At 40.2% G+C, this 20,682-nt stretch overlaps 1 protein-coding gene across 4 annotated transcripts in view; it reads right to left on the bottom strand.

Annotated features, from left to right (window-relative positions):
• LOC145983997 (recombining binding protein suppressor of hairless-like) overlaps window positions 1–20,682 on the bottom strand; it is a 275,400-nt gene that overhangs the window by 128,848 nt on the left and 125,870 nt on the right. For 2 of the 4 annotated variants that reach the window (XM_083117270.1, XM_083117271.1), the window contains exon 1: window positions 7,252–7,372. The exons of the other annotated variants lie outside the window; for them this stretch is intronic. In XM_083117270.1, coding sequence (XP_082973396.1) covers window positions 7,252–7,296 — 45 coding nt within the window. In that variant the 5' untranslated portion in view covers window positions 7,297–7,372. Of the gene's footprint in view, window positions 1–7,251; window positions 7,373–20,682 lie in introns of those variants that run through there. 4 annotated transcript variants of the gene reach the window in all.

Genomic DNA, 20,682 nt, shown 5'->3' with positions numbered 1-20,682 from the left:
CACGGTTCCCCAAACCAATCCAACAGTAGAGGTCAACCCTGACCCTCAATGCCCTGTGACGCGTGAAAACTTACTCAATCTGCAACTGTAAACATTGTTCTTTCAACGAGTCTCAAGACCCCTTGTTCCAGATTCATCCACTACTTAAAAGACACCTTCTTGTCCTCGTCCTCCTCCCCCCTGTGGTTTCCTACATCACGTAGGATGCCACACGTTCTTACACTCACGCTGATTCCAAGTAGGTGTTTTAGGAATCGCGTTTTTATCCGATTTGCGACTCGTGCCCCCACAGGTCCACATCGTGTAGACTCATCACCGATGAAATAGTAGGAAATTATTTTCTTTTACTAGGAGAACTTTATTTCTTTCATAACATACACAATGTTTTTAATTTCTTTCCTGTATTTCACATATATCAATTGTGCAAGTGGCAACCCTGAAATTGAGCCTAAACAATTTGAAGTCGGTCCTGCTTTGTTAGCTGAAATCTAAATTCCACTGTACTATGGAGTGAAACGTGCGAAATCTCCCCCTTTTGAGTTTTTGTGTACGTAGAATGAAAACGGCCATAGTTACGATGGAAATGCACATAAATTTTCTTTCCTTAAAGTGACATTTAGAAAATTAAAACCCGATCAATAGTTCCGAAGTTACTCAACAATAGAAATATCAAGCTAGCAGAATCAAACTAACCAATGACAGCAAGCCAAAACACTCCATATCACTTAGTAGACCAAAGAAAATGACAAGCAACAGGAGCTGACATTTCGTGTCGGTCATTTTGATGACATCATGGGCGAACAGAAAGTACGGGAGTGTAGCGGTCTCCTTTTGAATTTTCCAAGCTTACAGGAGAAATAAGCTGGTGCTAGTGGCCCGAAGTGAAATGTGTTGTATTAATTAATTACTACACGAATGCAGATCAGTAAGCACGCGTTCCCTGACAAGGAATATTTCCATCATTGAACTTCGGGAATCTGGGAACACTTTTCTGACTGAAAGGTTTTTTTTGTTGTTGTTTTTTTTTTTGGCCGACTGAAGGATCGCATGGCAAAAGAAGCGATGATGTATCGCAGCGTAAGAAGTGGTAGGCTTCCTCCCCCTCCCATCGGGCCCTCTTCCAGCTGGTAGCAGTGCAACCGAAGCCTATGCGTCCCGGTTCCCACGCTGCCCAGACCCATCCCACGGTCTGCACACCATCACTTGTTTGGCATCGCCAGGCAGCGACATGATCCTACCATCGCGGGTCCAAGATAACTATCTTTATCAAATACGCCGAATTTGTTCACCGACCCAGCCAATTACGGGATGATGACGTTCAATACCGGACACGTATTTTCCTCCGTTCGCAATTAGCATTTCCTCTTCCCCGCTGCTCTGGCAACGTCGCCCCGGCTACTGGTCTTCATATTTTATATTCATCGCCGGCCGCGCTGCGTTGCCGCTCTCGCGTCACACACGGCGACCTTGAAGGTCCTGCTCTTCGTGGGAATTTGTTGAGAGCCCGATGTCCGGGAGGGAATCCACGGGCCCCGACCAAATGAATTGCGCACATTCCGAAAGAAACGGACTCCTGTAATTTCGTAGTCTGCTTGCTCACCGAATTTCTTTCCAAGGACCGTAATCGTTTTCTGCTCATTGGTACACTCCCAGTCATCAAAAATAAAATACAACAATCCAGTTCTGCGGTTCTTTCGTTCTCGGAAGTAATAATTTCCACGACTGAAGGAATCTAAGGGGGGAAATGCAAGCCCACGAACGAATTTATACCCAATCTGCTGCCGCACGAACTCTACACGGATCCACGATCCACTCCTAAAGACTTGACTGTGGTCACTTCACATGAGAACGGATTTGCAGGATTTTACTTAAAGTTGGAGGTTCAAACCAGCTTGGCCTCTTTGGTCTTCTTGTCTTCATAGTTGACAGAATCGTGACCGTCGTCTGTCACATGTTTCCCAATAGCTTAGCCATCAAGACAAGAGTCAATTGAAGATGATCCGGTCCATGTTTCATATTCCAGTAAAACCTTCCGGAAAGGTACTCGAAAGTCAACTTCTCTTCCACGTAAATGCAAACTGCATTCTTCTTCTTTTTTTAAAAAAAATATATTATGGGCACATTGAGACGGACCTAACGGAAATCGGTAAGGATGGAAAAGATTGGATTGATCTTGCCAAGAATAGGGACAGATGGAAGGCTTGTGTTCCTGCAGCAAGGTTAGAAAGTTAGTTGTATTATGAGCACATCAGCACATAGGCTATTTTCTTCCAGTCACACAATACGGGGATAAGTTCCTTAACTAAAACAAAATTGAGGACACGGCCCTAACAAGAATAGAAAATATGTCTGTTAAGAACTTTCTCACTCATTTTTTAAAACTAATAGTCATAGTCATTAACATGAACTAATTAACTAGACCTCTGGGGATATGGTCTACATACTCTAGTTCAAAGCTGAGGCTGTAAAGGAGCGCTCAGTACACGTAAGAACAAAGCACATCCCTACAGAAGTCGAAACGCCACAGCCTAGTTGACGTTTGGGTGCTTTCTGTGAAGGTAACCTCTTACACATCCGAAACTTCATTCTCATAGGCAAACAAGGTTCTGGCGAATCCACAGTCTGTATGATCTTGTTGAGGTTCATGTTCTGTGTATTGTTTTGAATTCTTATTTTAAGTTCACTTTATACACAGAAAAGCTAATCGAGGCTGGACCTACAGTTTAAGATGGGATCCGAACCACTGTGCCACGTGCCTGCACCAGGTATCGAACCCGGAACCCCTTGATTACAATGTAGCGACGTTACCACTACGCAATTACCCTGTGTGTATCGTCTTTGGGTATTTTGCTATTGTCCGTCTCATCGTCGTAATTGGCCAATGGAGCTGATGTCTTCTTGCTTTTACTTACAAGGCCACTTTTACCTCAGCCTTGAAACAAAATTCCCCGACTCTTTCCGGTATTCCAGCTCTGTCGCCACCCTACCACGAAAAAGGTTTCAGTTATAGGGGTAACTAATGGGGGCCCGGACACCTGTACACTCAGATATGAGGGAGTCCTTGACTTATAAAAACGAATTCAAAGGCTTAGAAATCTGGGAAATGACTTCTTACTCAAACCTTTGTCTAACTTACACGCACCGGTTTCGCTTCAAAGTAATTCTCCAGTTGCTGACCCTTGCACGGAGAGGTCATGACGGATTTTGCAAATCGATTCACTTGTATAATTCGGAGATAATTCTGATTGTACAGATATTTCGATGTAGGTGTAAGTGAGCATTGTTAGTGCAGAATAGAAATCTGTTCGGTTGAAGACCATGTTCATGGGTGTTAACCAATGGATGAGATTGTGGTGATGAAAGCAAGAATCGAGACAAGTTTAATCTAAAAAACCGATATAAGACTACTTTCTTTACTATAACAGATAATTAACGTGAGAGAAATTGTTGCTTCTCACTATTCTGATCGATCCTGTATTCTATGTTAATTTTAATGAACATACATACCGTTCAAAATGTCCTCAATAATAATAATAAATTTTTGCTAAGGTCAGACATGTTCATTCTTCCTTTAACATTTAACTCTGTGCGGGCTAATTTTTGGCGACTAGGAGACTAAGTTAATAAGAAACGTAGAGCATCCCCTGCACCCTTACTTTCCAGTCCGTCAACATGTTCCCAGATGGTGAACGAAAATTATTTTTTCTTAGGTTGTGGCGGTTCCAAAGTTTACAGATACTTTCGAATCTGTTTACTACATTTTCGGAGCTATACAAACAAAACTCAGTAATTTTAGGGAATGGTTGGCCGCGGTGGCTCAGTCGGTAACGCGTCTGACTACCATGCTCAAGGTCCCGGGTTCGATTCCCGGCCGGTTCAAATCCGGGAACTTTTCTAACGATGGAAGCGGCCCCGGCGCCCACCCAGCGTCGAATAACATTGGTACCTGGGGAAAACCCTGTGGGGTAAAGGCGGTCAGGGGCGTGATGCTGATCACATCACCCCCACTCACGCCTTCATGGCGTGGTGCTAAGCACAGGGGAACACTTTACCTTTACCTTCATTGTACTACAATTTTGATAATAAAATTTTAAATATAGTGCATAGTTGAGGAGGTACAGGAAGTCCAAGCAGGTGGAATGACATTTTTTTTTATCTCACTAAACCGAGATAAATTAGAACTTTTGAACATAAATGTTCACAGCAGCTAGATACTTTGGAGCACGGGTATGGTATTTTCAAACGAAATTGTGTGAAAATTCATTAATATTGTGGGAGGAGTTCGATTATGAAAGCGTATATTTATATTTTAATTTCGACTCTTTAATATCAGAAACAAAATCGATTTAGGCCTACTTGTGCTGTAAGGAACAATCCGATATTCTTCACTCAAGCAAGAACGGCAAACATTTAGGGAGCTTTCAGACCGAAGCGATAAGCAACACAGCCCCTTCAGTCAATACGAAAGCATTCACAGGGCATGCACGAACAACAGACAGAGGCGACACGATGCACGGTATTGAGAAAACGGCCCAGTCTGAGTTACAAGCGATAGGTGCAGCTTGTCATGACGCTTCGGTTCGAAAAGTTGCATTTATTACTGATGATACGTTTCCAAGCTTCCTTGCACATACACACAGCTGTTGCTAGGGGGAGGAAAGGACGGGCACCGAAAAAACAACAAAAAATAGTTCGTAAAGAGTAAATGTCGGGTCACTCTTTAATATTATTAGTTTGCAAATAAATATTTCTAAAAAATGTCTTGCTTCCTACGTTTGCAATGCAGCCGTTTCTTTAAGAGTCACATCAAATTTGTACTTACTGTATCAAAACATATTAGTAAGTGCTGAACCCGGGCTTGGTTTTTCTCAAGCTCTCTTTCTTTCCCATTTCTTCCACACGATTTCTTCATGATGATACGGTATATAAGGTTATGAGGTGAATAAAGGTACTGGTATGTGTAGGAGCGTTTTGTAAATAAAAATCATCAAGGGAATGCGTGTTTCACCTCTTGATGAAGAGCTTATGAGGGTATAAACTACAGCTTCGTTAACAGAGAAAAATATTGTAATATGATATCATACTAAAAATACTATTGTATTATCAATTCTGTGTTCTGCAAACAAATGTACTCGATATAATGAGTAGTAACGCATTCTGATTACTCAACAAAAGAGAAAACGAAATAATGACTAATGCGTATTCAGGATTTGATTTTATCAAAGGACAAAATTGTGCTAATTCATTTGCTACAGTCAAGAAACAAAGATTATTTTTTTTTGTACAGGAACCAGAGGCACTCGAGACAAAATTAATATTTTTTTTATGGATGCCTTGTGGGGTCAGAGTTGTTTGTGTGCTAATATTAAAAACAGGTGCAAGAAAATAACATTTCTCCCAAACATGAGGTGGTGGCCACGAATTTGGTGCAGGGGGATCCATAGTCTGTTCTTGCCATGGATGCAAAAATCACGAGCTAGGAATCTGAATATACGTGTCAATTTCAATACAACTGTCCTAACAGATGCGAACATTTTTCAGTATTTGGAAATATACTTCTGGTAAATACTACATCTATTTATTTGTTTATTTATATTGTAGGGTGAAGTAGCGCTGACTTCAAATACATGACGAGGGGCGAGTTTGACACAATATTACACGCAAGCGCGCATATATCTTTATATATTTGTAATAGTCTTCCATTGTCACTGGCATTTCCCCAGGTTCGAATCCCGGCTTAGGAATGGGTATTCTTGTGAGTGGCCCCTCATCAATTTCATCACATCATCGTTGCGATTAGACAGCTGAAAAGCGACTCCAAATAACAAAAATGAAAATAAAAAATAACAATTATTGGCATTTCCAGCCACCCATCAGTGGCAGAATGGCCAGCGTCACAACCTATAAACCCCGAGTTCCAATGTTCGAACCCTGGTAAAGGTATGGATGTATCATTGTGTTTGTCCCTGGCCCATTTCATATTCATCCTCATCCTCACGATTAAGTCAAGAGGTAGAAAAGCGACGTAAAAGAACAAATAAAAATTGGCATTACATCGATCAACTTTGTCCCTTCCCGTAAAGATAAACTTCTAGTTAGGCCTATGGTTTCAGTATCGCTGTACAATATGTCATCTCATTATATTTTGGAAATTTGGGTCATTACCATGTCTGTCCACTATGTACTGAAATAGCTATTCGCTTTCAAATTTAATTAAGGAAATTTGACACAACAGTGAAAGTTTTTCAACAACGTAGAAATTTTCTGTCAATTATCTCTGGACATCGATTGAAAAAAGAAATGACCTGCATAATAATATTTCTTGTACTAACCAAAACTTTTTCACTAAGCTCAAGATGCAAAAACAGTAAAATCAAGAATCCGTTTCTACACATTCCCGGTGCACCGTTACAAGGACTCAGGCAACATTCCTTGACGATGCTATCGGAAGGAAGACGTCAGACTCTAGGTGACACGAGACATTTAGAACAAAGTCCCAAATACTGGAAACGACCCCAGTATATTTTCGTTTCCCGTCGCCTCACCTGGAATCCCCAGTGGAAGACGGATTTCAGTCAACAAACATGGCAACAATGCTTTCCGGCCAACAGCTGGTCTAGTAAACGTGCATGGGCGGTAGAGGAGATTGTTTCCCGCGGTGACACTCTCATAACGATACTGTTACCTTTCTGTAACTGCTAGAACGTTTGAAAAATGTAGCACAGAATACAAAAAAAAGTCATAGCTTCTTGCGGTAATTATTTTATGTAATTTCGTAGCACGCCACTGTCTAGCAGCATTTCTATTGTGTATTAATGTTATTTAGCGTCGACTTTCTGCCACTTTTGGCTGATCGTGACGATGAGGATGAATGATGATTAGATGAAATTGATTTAGGGTCACTCTCAAAGAACACCCATGCCCAGACCGAGGCTCGAACCCGGGAACTTCCATGGCGAGAACGAACCACAAGGTCGGCTGTCTACCAGCAGAACAGCAACGTTGGTGTCAGTCAGTATGGTACTCATCATGGCTGACATATATTCTGGACCTACATGGTTCATTTTCAAAAGCATATCATACCATTAGATGAAATGTTACAACTCTTTGCACTGTGTTGCTTCTAAAACCAAGCAGAGATTCTGCGCATGCTCATTCAACCACGTGCACTCGCGATCCTTGTAAACATCGGGTAAAAAGGCTGTCACGGAATAAACGATAAAAACAATGCACAACGCATTCATTACGTACCCAACTGTGGGATCCTCTACCAGTTTCTTCCATTACGACTGGCATCCTCGGAAATCACTCCGTGTCTCCAATACTGCAAAGCCAAACACACCAAAGAGTCATAACACCATTGCGTTCCGGCACAACTTATCAGCACCGGAGCACGCGAGGGCAATGAACACACTTCAAACGGCCCACATGATCCAGCTCTCCTCGTAGGCACGCCGCCTTGTATACTGGACTGCAATGGGAACTTCTGGTCCTCGGGGTGGGCCACCCCACCCCCTCCGCCTGACGTCAGTCGGTTCCCACAGCCCCCTCCCCCTCGGGAGTTTCCGCCCCTCTTGCGCTAGCTCAGCGACAATAGCTACCAACCCATTCACTACGACAGTAAAGAACGTACGTCAAGTGGGAATCGCCACATATTAATAAATTATGAAATTATATCTCAAACGTTTGCACATCGTTAGCACACGAAAGCACACTATTTATTTTAATAAGCACACAAATATTAATCAAGATATTAAGGAGTTTATTGTGGCGATTCTGGCTTGATATCAAGATAAAATCGCCACAAATCAAAAAAATATTTTTGAGCAACCAAATTGTACTATCTTTTAGGCATTCGTTAGCACACGAAAGCACACTATTTATTTCAATAAGCACACAAATATTAATCAAGATATTAAGGAGTTTATTGTGGCGATTCTGGCTTGATATCAAGATAAAATCGCCACAAATCAAAAAAAATATTTTTGAGCAAACAAATTGTACTATCTTTTAGGCATTCGTTAGCACACGAAAGCACACTATTTATTTAATAAGCACACAAATATTTATCAAGATATTAAGGAGTTTATTGTGGCGATTCTGGCTTCATATCAAGATAAAATCGCCACAAATCAAAAAAATATTTTTGAGCAACCAAATTGTACTATCTTTTAGGCATTCGTTAGCACACGAAAGCGCACTATTTATTTTAATAAGCACACAAATATTAACCAAGATATTAAGGAGTTTATTGTGGCGATTCTGGCTTGATATCAAGATAAAATCGCCACAAATCAAAAAAAATATTTTTGAGCAACCAAATTGTACTATCTTTTAGGCATTCGTTAGCACACGAAAGCGCACTATTTATTTTAATAAGCACACAAATATTAACCAAGATATTAAGGAGTTTATTGTGGCGATTCTGGCTTGATATCAAGATAAAATCGCCACAAATCAAAAAAATATTTTTGAGCAAACAAATTGTACTATCTTTTAGGCATTCGTTAGCACACGAAAGCACACTATTTATTTTAATAAGCGCACAAATATTAACCAAGATATTAAGGAGTTTATTGTGGCGATTCTGGCCTGATATCAAGATAAAATCGCCACAAATAAAAAAAAACAACTATATTTTCGAGCAACCAAATTGTACTATCTTTTTGGCATTTTCTTCGTAGGAAGTGTACATACGAATTATGTGCCTTTGATAATTATATATATATATATATATATATATATATATATATATATATATATATGTACAAATGCATTCTAAGTTTGTTAAGATAGTCTGCAATATAAAATTTGTGGAACGGTTAGGATGATGTGTTGTTTGTGTCTTCTATAACTTTGTTATCCACTGCGTTATATTTTTACCCATTTGTCTTGGCCAATCCAGCGCGATAAGAAACGAAGCAGCCTGTATGTAGAACGAGGTGCGTGTAGTACTTCCTCCCGCCAGGCTGTAATTCTCGGCTCCACCGCTGTTGTCTGGTTGGTTTACTGCGTATACCCCACTCCCCACTTCCCTTGCCAGCATGTAGAGCTCCGCCGTAAGAGTAAACAAGAGCTTGTCAAGCAGCATACTTTTATTTATTTCTTCTCTCATTCCTGAACCATGTCCACCCCCCACCCCCGTTCTTTGTTCCCTACCAAATTGTTGTAACTCGCCTTACACTACTTCCTTGCTATTCCTTTGTGCGACAGACAATACCATTCTTTTCTATATCCATTATGTGTCACTATTTGATTTTGTACTGATGTGTCCATCCATCTTACCGAATCCCACACCCCCCACTAGATATCATTTTTTCTATTTTATCATATTATTTCTAGTGCCCAAATGTGTACGTGTTCCTCTTTTGTTTCCAGCACTTGCTTCTTAACGCAGTGATAGCCTATCGTTACGTTGTAGCTCATTTTTGCTTGCACTGTGTGTGTGTGTGTGTGTGTGTGTGTGTAAAGCCGGCTTTTTTGAATGGACTGGTTTTTTTTTTCGATAAAAAGCTGGCTTGAAATTTTGCAAAGTTTACCAATTGTGGCTAACCTATTTCACTTGCAGTGTTAGAAGAGTTTAGAGGTTCGTAATGTCATATTTTGAAATTAGCTAAATAATTTTACATGGTGTAGCAACGAAGAGACACATACTTGCCATTTCTTCTACAGGGTGTCCAAAAAGTCAAGGAACCAAGACTTTGAACGTACGTTACTTTTGTACAAATAGTTATTGAGACATGAATCTTCTACTAGGTATTAACTTTGTCCATGTGGATATTTTTAAAACTTTAAACTAGAAAATTGTGCTGTTCATGAACGTTCAGTATGGTGGAAAGTTACTTAGGTTTAAAAAAAATGTACGAAGTGAAAATGAGCATGGATGAATTACAACTATGGAGTCGCTTGCAAGAGGTTTTCAATATGTACCGTTGGTCTTTGCAGGTATTTACCGAATTGATAAAAGAATGTCCAAATGAAAGAAATATTTGAAATTTATTGTATGAACCTAACCTAACCTAACCTAACCTATTTTTTGTACAATAAATTTCAAATATTTTCTTTCATCTGGACACTGACTATCATAATCAGATGTCAGGCACACCTGATACTGCCCTCTGACCCAATCAATGTTGCCAGTAGACCACTTAATTTTTTAAAAATGCTTCTTCGTGAACAAGTTATAATTACCCCCTAAATCATCTGTAATGCATAAAAATTTATTGTTCTTTTATCAATTGTGTAAACTGCCCACAGACACCATCGATACACGTTGAAAAGCTTTTCAAGCGCCTTCACAGCTGTCTCTTATCCATGTTTGTTTTTAGTTCATACAAAAACTTTTTCTTACACTAGAGTACTGCATGGGACCACTTTCGTTCGCTGATACTCGTTCGAGTCTCCTACGCTCAAACATGCTACCACAGTCTCTCTAGTCCTTTCATGGGCATGCTCGTGCGTCTGGTTGATTCTGACATTAAATGGCAATCGTGCGGACGTGTGCTTTCAGTCTGAGTTATTGGCTCTGCTGTGACACACCTGATAGTGGTTCATGCTTGTTTGGGTTCGGTTGAAAGTTCGTGCTTACAATCAGTGGTTCGTGATTACAGTAACAATGCAGTACAGTATGAGTCAGTACTCAGTGGAACAGCGTGTGTTGATCGTTTGCACATACTGAAAAACCGAATCCATAAAGGCATGCTAGCAACAATTTATTACGAGTTTTGGGGTCCAGAAACTGCCAGAAAAGTTCTCCATTCAATATTTGGTGAATGAACTGGATACAACCTGTGCAGGCAGGCATCCATTGATGCTCTTGAAGACCACTACTCCAGACACATATCCAGGAATATCTTTCGGGGCAATGCCGAACACCATTTTTATGGGGTATAGATAGAACCTCACAATTGTATGTTTAAGGCCAGTGGTGGCAATTGGGTTCCAAAACGAGGGGAGGGGTGGGGGGTCGCAAGAAAATTTTACTTTCTCGTGTTAGACAAAGCTTAGCATTAAGAGGCTATAGTGTGATAGTGTGAAGGCAAAAAAAAAAAAAAAAATGGGTGCAATTATCCCTTAAATCGTTGTCACTGTTTACTCACTGCTTACTCATTAATCTCCAATTACGTGCCCAAGGGAGGGTTGATGGGGTCATAACCCCATTTGACCCATTTCAATCAGAACGTGAAATCGGAACATTTTTTACCACTCGACTCATCTGTTTCCATGCATTAACTTTGTATGCCGGAACCATCTCAGTATGTGTGTTTGTCCATTTCTTCTCATCAGGCATCAAAACATATATGTATCAGAAGTGTTTTTACGAAGCTGATACATATGCACAAGATGGACAATTCACTCGACAACGTGAGATTCAAACTGTGGGCTGCGAACTGGACGCAGATAGTTCTCGAATATTTCTCTCTGATTCGAGCCTGAACACCACTAATGTGTCTTGCCCTCCTATGTTTGGTGCCTCCCCGATGGTGCAGTGGTAGCGTCGCCGCCTTGTAATCAGGGTTCGATACCCTGTGGAGGCACATAGTGGTTCGGATCCCACTTTAAACTCTACGTCCAGTCTCGATTAGCCTTACCGTGCATAAAATGCACTTAAAACAACAATTCAATCAATCAATCAATCAAATCCTCCTATGTTTGCAGCTCTTATAAAAGCCAATACCACAAAATTGTTCATATTCAGGCCTAAGCAATCGAAAGTGTTCAAAACTGTCTGTCAGAGCTTCCGCAGTCTTGTCATATATCGGCACGAAACAAAGGAAGTCTTCTAGAATACAGCTGGATCGCGAAACAATTAATGCAAAGTGAAAACCCTTCCGTTCCCAACACATCTAATCTTTCGTCTCCCAAAATGATCAAATGCTTACTCATTAATCTCCAGTGACGTGCCCAAGGGAGTGTTGATGGGGTCATAACCCCATTTGACCCAGTATTCCTTAAAAAAAAAGAACGTTAATACAGGAAGAGATGGCAAAATGAGGACTGACTACCAAAATTTGTATGCATAACCCCTCTCCCTTCCGAAAATCCTGGGAACGCCACTGTTTATCTCGGACACATTTTTTAAAATCAACTCACCAGAAGTTTTTTTTATAATTTCTTATTGGAGACTGATGCGGCGTTCTTCATGCAGGTTTGGATAATATTCTTTAGGGCACTGTCGCCTGCCTTCGCACCTGACCTTCACAAAGCCCTAATTATCCATTCTTGTGACTTGGATCTTCAAGACTTAGGAAGATTTCAGACCGAAGGGACACGCGATACATGTCGTTTGGAATGAGCCAATCAACAGCAACGTTTCACACCGTAGCGACAAAATATACCGCACGAACCTACTTTCGACTTGTGAAATCCTCAGGCGACACGGTGTGGAATCTCCCTTAGTAGGCCACTGTCATCGTCACCTCGAAGCGGTAGCTCTTGTTAACCACAGAAGAAAAAAAAAACAACCGGTGGGAATGTCCCTCAGTCTTCTTCCTCCTTTATTTTCTGGGCTTGTTCACTGTACAGTCGAAGTCAAGGGTGGCTCTGTGGCTCAGTTAGTAGAGGCCTGATTCGGGTCTTGGTAGAGCCTACAATTTCCTAAAATGTCTACTTCTTCTTGTTTTCTCTTCTGCTTTCGTGTGCTAACGAATGCCTAACAATTTGGTTGCTCAAAAATAATTTTTTGATTTGTGGCGATTCTGGCTTGATATCAAACCAGAATCGCCACCATAAACTCCTTAATATCTTGATTAATATTTGTGTGCTTATTAAAATAAATAGTGTGCTTTCGTGTGCTAACGAATGCCTAAAAGATATTACAATTTGGTTTCTCAAAAATAATTTTTTGATTTGTGGCGATTCTGGCTTGATATCAAGCCAGAATCGCCACAATAAACTCCTTAATATCTTGATTAATATTTGTGTGCTTATTAAAATAAATAGTGTGCTTTCGTGTGCTAACGAATGCCTAAAAGATAGTACAATTTGGTTGCTCAAAAATATTTTTTTGATTTGTGGCGATTTTATCTTGATATCAAGCTAGAATCACCACAATAAACTCCTTAATATCTTGATTAATATTTGTGTGCTTATTAATATAAATAGTGTGCTTTCGTGTGCTAACGATGTGCAAACGTTTGAGATATAATTTCATAATTTATTAATATGTGGCGATTCCCACTTGACGCACGTCAGAAAAGAGGGGATCCCTGAATACCAACACAGAGAGCCTCCTTACTTCTGCGTGAGGCTGCCGATATTTAAAGACTGCGTGCATCCTCCGAAGTTCAGAAATGCCGGGGAATCCATCGAAAATATCCCTTGTAAAATGTCACGGAAGATTTCCGAAGAGTTTCTCACAGTCCCCAGGAGCGGAAGAACAATCACCACCGTCGGGCACCCACGGCTAAATTTTCAAGGCCGTCGTCGCAGAAATTGCAAAAGTGAAAATCGCCAGCTGGAGTCGAAGGCTTGCATGTGTATTATATATAAATAATAATAATAAATAAGAGAATGAACACCCAAGAACATTTTAGCACATTAATCACATACAACATAATCCGTAATAGTATATGGACGTTAAGGCTCCATTCGCACGGTTGGAACTGGTGTATTGTTTCAAATCGGTGCATTTAGACAAGAGAAGGAATTGCATATCTGCGAAATCTAAAATCTACACCTTGTCTACAGATGATGTAAACAAAATTTAAAAGGCGGAATGCTGTATTGAATGTTCTGCACAATGTTCTGTACAGATTTTTACAACTTACAAATAGAGTTTCTCTTCTCAAGAATAAAACGTTTATTTTCTTCTTGTGAGATTACACGCTATATTTTCTAAACAGTAGATACACATGTTCTCTTCTCTCTCCTATGTCTTGTGAAGTCACAATAATGACACAAACATTTTAAATAAAAAACAAGCCACTGACAATAGTGTGAAAACACTGGTTTTGTCGAAGATAACAGGCTATATATATGTTGAGCATACTCCCCATTAAAAAAAAGAAAGCCGACGGTAAGAATATGACCGTACAGAAAACAGCACGCAATCATTCTGTCACCAGAGCCTCGTTACCAGCACTAACAGCAGATACGAAATCGCACTTCGACTGACGCTTGTGTGCATTGCAAAACACTCCTGCAAACTGTTGCCGTGATCCAAGTGACCAAGAGTCCTCAGTTCGAATGATACACTTGTTACCTATGAGCTCTGTCATAAAACAAACATAATCCTCTTTCACTGATATTAATAAAAATAAAGAAATTTCTAAGTCACAAAAGGTAACATTTGTAGCCTTCCTCACGGGTAGGGTGCCAGAACGATAACCTTCTGAAGCCAATCTTATATACTCTTCCAAGGAAACTCGGCGGAGCTCTAATGGAGCACCTGTCCTGTTGTTTTACTATAACGATGGTACCGAGGCGTGGCGAAGGCAGAATTTTGAAAATTTGGGAAGAATTAAGAAGTGTGAGCTTTTTTGTGTGTTCTTCAGCAATCTATTTCAAGCACGCAATATCCATAACATGGTGGACTATGTGGATTCCATGCTGAACTTCACGTTGTGTAAATTGGGGAAGTTTCACCACCTTCATAAATAACAATGAGAGCGATTATATGAAAAGTAAGTGCAAACGAATAACAAAATAGCGCTTTAATTACATCCTTCACAAATATGCTGTCATAGGAGGTGGGAATTTGACCTCCGATTGGAGGTGGGAATTTGACCCCAATGCACTGTCAGATAAAAAAAAATATTTTAAATGGATGAAGATTAAATATACCAGTTTTTCCTCTAAAGCTTCCATTCATAATCTCAATAAAGCTAACATTTCAGCAGTAGGAGTTGGTCTGAATAACTTATTTTTAAAGCACTTTTTATTGATGCACTTACTTTTGTATTGTTAATACACGATTTTTGTTGAATTCCAAGTAATGTTTTCACTAAATGTCAATCACTCCTCTTCGTCAATATTTGTAGTTACTTGCCACTGATACTGCGCAAAAGGGGGGATTATAACATGTGTATAATTAGTGTGGTAATAGGAAACGTGTCAGAGGATAACAGGACTTAATGTTTAAGTTTGGCAAAGCTTGTTTGAAGTCCACTTTATAAACTAATCGAAGCTGGACATACAGTTTAAAGTAAGATCGGAACCACTCTGGAATGTACCTCCAACGGTTATCGAACCCGCGACCTCTTGATTACAAGCTGACGGGAAGGTCAATATTTTGGTGAAAACAAGTGACCATCACCGAAATTTTCTGACCCAAACTCGCCAGGGATAAACAGAAACTACGAACCACCCACGCATCCTTCTGCAAGCTACCGGATGCTGGCCGCCCCTCCGGCTATTCACTCAGTATTAACCGTAATAGCAATCACCTGATTGTTTGCAGTCACCTTTGGGCTCTGGGCTTTGTGGGGGAACCGCATAAGGGTGCGGGGGGTGGGGAAGGTCGCCCCGGGTCCCGGTTCCCACAGGAGAGAAGCAGAATCCTTGACGCTCGGCGCGACCGTGAGAAACCAGGAGACAGCCACCACAGGAAGGAAGTGGAAGGGGTGGGGGAAAAAAGAGAAAAAGACGAGGGCAGTCAGCTGGAGTGCGCAAGGCAAAACAGATAAACCATCTCGACCACAAAATTTCAGTTTCTCCTTATGGGCGTGAATAAATCACTCGATTCGAAGACCTCTTGGATATAATTTACGTATGTGTAAGTATTTTAATCACGCGCTCGACCGGAGGAATTCTGTTCTCGACAGATACCACTTACTGTAGGAATTCATTCCATGGTATAACAACCGAAAGTGTCAGCGGCAACCGGAATTCCTGATTTGGATTAATGTCGACTGATTTGATATGCATCGAATCTCATCATCTGGTAACGAATATATAGGCAGTAAAAATCTTCTAAAATAGCAAGCAAGTACTAAACGGAGGGGCTTAAAATCTACGAAAATAAAGGTAAAGCACTAAACAGACAATCGACTGCGGGACGGCATGGGTTCCGAGTCCGCCTGGGTTCAGTCTCTGGGTTTTCGTCCTGTGTATAGGACCGGTGGCAACCCACCATCGTGAGGAAATTGGGGAGCTACGAGTGAGTAGCGTAACCCGGCCACGGATGTCTCCTATAACGGATAGGGGTTCGACGTGCTGACTCCACGTCCCCCCATTACTGGTTGAAGATCTCCACACCTCTAGGTAGGATTGTGGGAGGGTGACTGGCAGTCGGAAGATAGGCCAAGGCCCTTACGAGCTGTAGAGCCATGGGTTATTACTATTATTACTAAACAGACAGTGGGAATTAAAATCCGGTTTTCTATGTACTAGAAACTACCCAAACAGGTAGTACCAAATATTTGGGGGTGCACTTCCACGTAGTACACCTTGGACTGTATTTGCCAGACAAACTAGGCTCTGGCGAACTGGACTCACGCTCTGTCCATGTGTGTTTGTGATTGGCCCTTCATCCATTTCATCTTATCACCATTCATCCTCATCTTCGCGAATAGCCAAAAGTGGTAGAAAACCGAAGTAAAATAAATAAATTCAGTAAATCCAAACATTATAAAGTAAAGCTTCTGCTTAATCTATTATTTCTTACTTAACTCTTTGTTTTTATTTTTAACATTTTTCCGGCCTGAGGGGGACGATGTGGTTTTCGATAGTAAATTCTGTTTTTCTTCCTTTACAACACACATTTATACCACGAGATTTATTATGACAATGGGTTCAATTGTGGCAATTATGAAAGAAAAATCAATACCTTACTGAACTCAATATTCCTGTTCGTTTTGTTTTCAGTGTTATGTACGCTAATCTCTAGACCAAGGAGGACAGCTTGATTCTTGTTTTGGTACTATATCGTAGCTTATGTGACGTATGGACGTAAAAGCTAATCGTATTTTTTTGTGTTAGTTTTTCTTTCTAATTTAAACCGGCGTATCACAGTTGAACGTACATAAAATGAAGACGTACATGATCTACAATCTATAACTTGTTACTTGCGGTGCATTTCTGATCCGCCACTGGAAAGAGACAATAATGGAAACCTTACGGGGACAGAGTTGTGCTTTTTAGGCTATACGAATTTTACTGTTTTTACTTTATAGCCAACGCATTGAGATATATTTCACTGTTTTTTTTTTGTTTTTGTTTTTAAAATTGTATCTTCCTCATAAAAATTACAAAAAAATACCGAAAGTTAGGTGGGTCTTATTGATACATGTATAGTAGTTTAAGGTCTACAATACAGTATTCTTTTCCATTCTTGCGTTGAATCACTGAAACTACCACTGGATATTTCAATATTTTTCATCCATGTTCCCAGTCGTGAATATGCTAGCGGAAAAAAAAATTTAAAAAAAAAGAAAAAAAAAGGAAGGAAGGAAATTATTGCCACTCTTGTCTAGTACGTTACATGAACCTTACGAAACTACCCACCTTCTGTGCGGGTATGTTTTAAGTCTTTCGGTCTTTCTCCTTGCCAGTCGGAAATCAGGAACGGATTGCTCTTAAACCGGGGTCAACAGGACGACTTGGCCATTAGAAGGTACACTAGACTAATCAGGGAAAAAGCATGAACGTTTTTGTGTGTTACTAAACTATTTCATCAATTTATTGTTCATTCACATTGATTAACACAGGGATGTAGAAAAAATGGGTATATAATTAAATGTTCAAAAGACGAAGTACGAAAAACTCTTTTGATTAAGTTGGTTGTAGCAGCAGCAGAGATGATTATTTTCTTATTTGAGTTGTTGTTTCAAGTCCACTTTATGCACATAAAGGCTAATCAGGGCTGGACCTACCGTTTAAAGTGGAATCTGAACCACTGTGTCATGTGCCTCCACCAGGGGTGCCCATCTCACCCCAAGGCCAATGGCGCAAACCCCCAAAAATCATATCATGTGTCTCCCCCCCCCCAAAAAAAAAAATCAAAGCATTCGTGCCCTCAAAACACATCGTAATCCCCACAGAGTATTTAATTACGACAGCGTGTCTACCGAAAGTAACTTTTCTCTCAGCTTTACTGAACACACTTGATCTGCCCCTCCTCCATAAACAGGGGTGCCCATCACTCAAGACCATCCCTAAAATCATTCATGACAATCCCCCCAAAATAGTTTGGATGAATACATAATGATTGAATTCTATTTGAATGAAATACCATGTTATATTGTCCATATTTTTTAATTGTTCGATTTTCGAAAAAAAAACTTAAAGCTAGCACATTGATTGATTAAGTGCAGTAAATTAAATTATGTAAATATGCATATAAATAGTGTTTGTGAGTAGGTTTATAAAACTCACAATCTGAGTATTTAACACAAATTGTTCCACAACTTAAGATAAAGACAGAAAATTCAACCTTGGCAAACCAAATAACATGCTCCAGCCGCATGACCGATTCTGTTTCGCGAGACATTACAGAAACCTAGCTAGAAATTCTTAAGCTCAGGGCAATAACATAATACGGTTTTTCTTTCAAAGAACTCATCCTCCCATCCCCCCTCCGCCCACGTTGTCTTGGGGTAAATATATTTTAGTAATTCATAACAATAATTAGTGGATTTTATCTTCAGTGCAAATGTAACTTGTTACGGTAAAATTTTCCTGCGACATAAAGTTAGAAATGGGGATTCGATATATTTTTGTTCCAAATGATAAACCTGTTTTAAATTAAGCAGTATACTAACCAATGCATTATATCTCAAGAAGTGATGTTATTAATTAACATCGAGAATATCGCTTATGTCTTGTAATGCAGTTATAGTATAAAACTTCACATCCACTTCAGTAACGCGCCACACACGCATTCACGCAACACACCATTGCGAGCGAAGCGAGGAAGAAAATTTTTACATCCATTTCTTTGCAGGCTTTCAAGAATATTAATTTAATGGGGTGTCAATACTTTCTTAGGATCCCGAGATATTTAGTATTTTCCAGCTTCTCTTTTGGTACGTTCCTCGTCGAAAACATGTGGATACCATATCGCTAAATACAGTCTCCAAAATTTAATGTTCGAACTCTCTCTCCACTACAGAAATTTTTTGACAATCTAAAATTTAACAATTCATCAAGAGCTTCCTATCTCCCCCTTTAAATTTAACACTCAATCCTCCCACAAAAATTTTCATGCCAATATTAGGCTTACTGTTGATATTGAAGAGTGGATATTGCTTCCTATGTTGAAGGTAAAAAATTCCTCCCCAAAAATCTCGATGGCCCAACCTGCGCCATAACTCCCCCCTGTGGGCACTCTGGCAAAATGAGATATCTCGCCATCTTATTAGCTCCAGACCTCAATATATAGAAATCCGGGCCTACATATGGCTAATATTAAACAATGTGCAACAAGAAACAAACATAATACTTATTTGTGGCAAGGACTCACAGGTGTGCTTAGAACATTCAATTAAAATTGACTGTAAGGATTTCACAGGCAGCTTGAACGGACGTTTGCAGTAGCAGTACTGATACCATTGGGAGTTATTTAATTGATTGAGTTGGTTTATTTTACTTCGTTTTTCTGCTACTTTTAACTATTAGAAAAGATGAGGAAGAGTGATGATATGATGAACATCCATGTCCTGCCGGGATTCGAACCCGGGACCCCTAGCGCCATAGCGCGTCGTGGCCACTTATTTGAACCACAAACTAACAACTCCTAAATTCGTTAATTGCCGCCCATTGCTTCTGCGTGAAATATTTCGTGCTGTTAACTAAGCACAGTGCGAACGTATGTTAACAGCTAGTGACACGCATTGGTTAACATGGCGTAACAATTTCATTTAGCTTAATCAAATGGTTTTCCACCCTCTGCCGTCTGCATTGTTTTCGGTCTACTGGGACGCATTCAACAAGACATTAGGATCCTGCCGACTGGAGAGAGCGTAGTCTTCGTTTCACCTACAAATGATGTAAATCCTAACTCACTAGAAGCATAACTACACAGCATTACGCAAGTTAACTCGTAAAAAATTACTTGAAAAATAATGTATAATTCAGGTACTCTATTCAGAGAGTAAGGACTAACCAACTGCCGAATTCACATATAAACGCATATGCTTTTTTTTTCCTACTTTTCCAGGTCAACCGAAAATTATAGTTTCTAATATGTTGTATTGGAATTTAATACAGTGCTCAAACAAAGTTTTGCATATTATGATTGCATGGGGTTTGAGTTGCTATATCCCCAAAAGGTATACAATTTTTATTATGTGAGCAATGCCCGAGATAGAAACTGACATAATGCCCCAAGTGAGTTTGGTATTCAGCAGATAGAGGGCAGTAGTTGCCACATGGTCCCTGAGCAGATTTGAAAGCAGCCCGATGGGAGGCATTGTCCATGTCTTATCCGCACTTGTGAGTTGGAAACTGCACAGAGAGCGGGTGGAAAACGAAGGGCAACATGCCTAGAGGAACCATTTCTCCTATGGACCGCATTAGAATTGTAACGCTGCTGCAAGAGGGATATCGCCAAGTGGACGTAGCTGTCCATGTTGGAGTGAGCCAAAGTTATTCTCGAGTGTGGAAAAAGTTCAGGGAGACACAATCAGTTGCTGATCGACCAAGGACGCAAAACAACACGCAGGGAAGATTGGTACATGGTGATTTCGGCCCATCGTAGACCCACTGCAACTGCTACCAGTTTGTGCCAGGATCTGCGGAGGG

Source organism: Lepisma saccharinum, chromosome 2, assembly GCF_977018435.1.
Source record: "Lepisma saccharinum chromosome 2, izLepSacc3.1, whole genome shotgun sequence".
In the NCBI taxonomy this organism is placed as follows: Eukaryota; Metazoa; Arthropoda; class Insecta; order Zygentoma; family Lepismatidae; genus Lepisma; species Lepisma saccharinum.
This window is presented reverse-complemented; position numbering and strand designations above follow the sequence as displayed.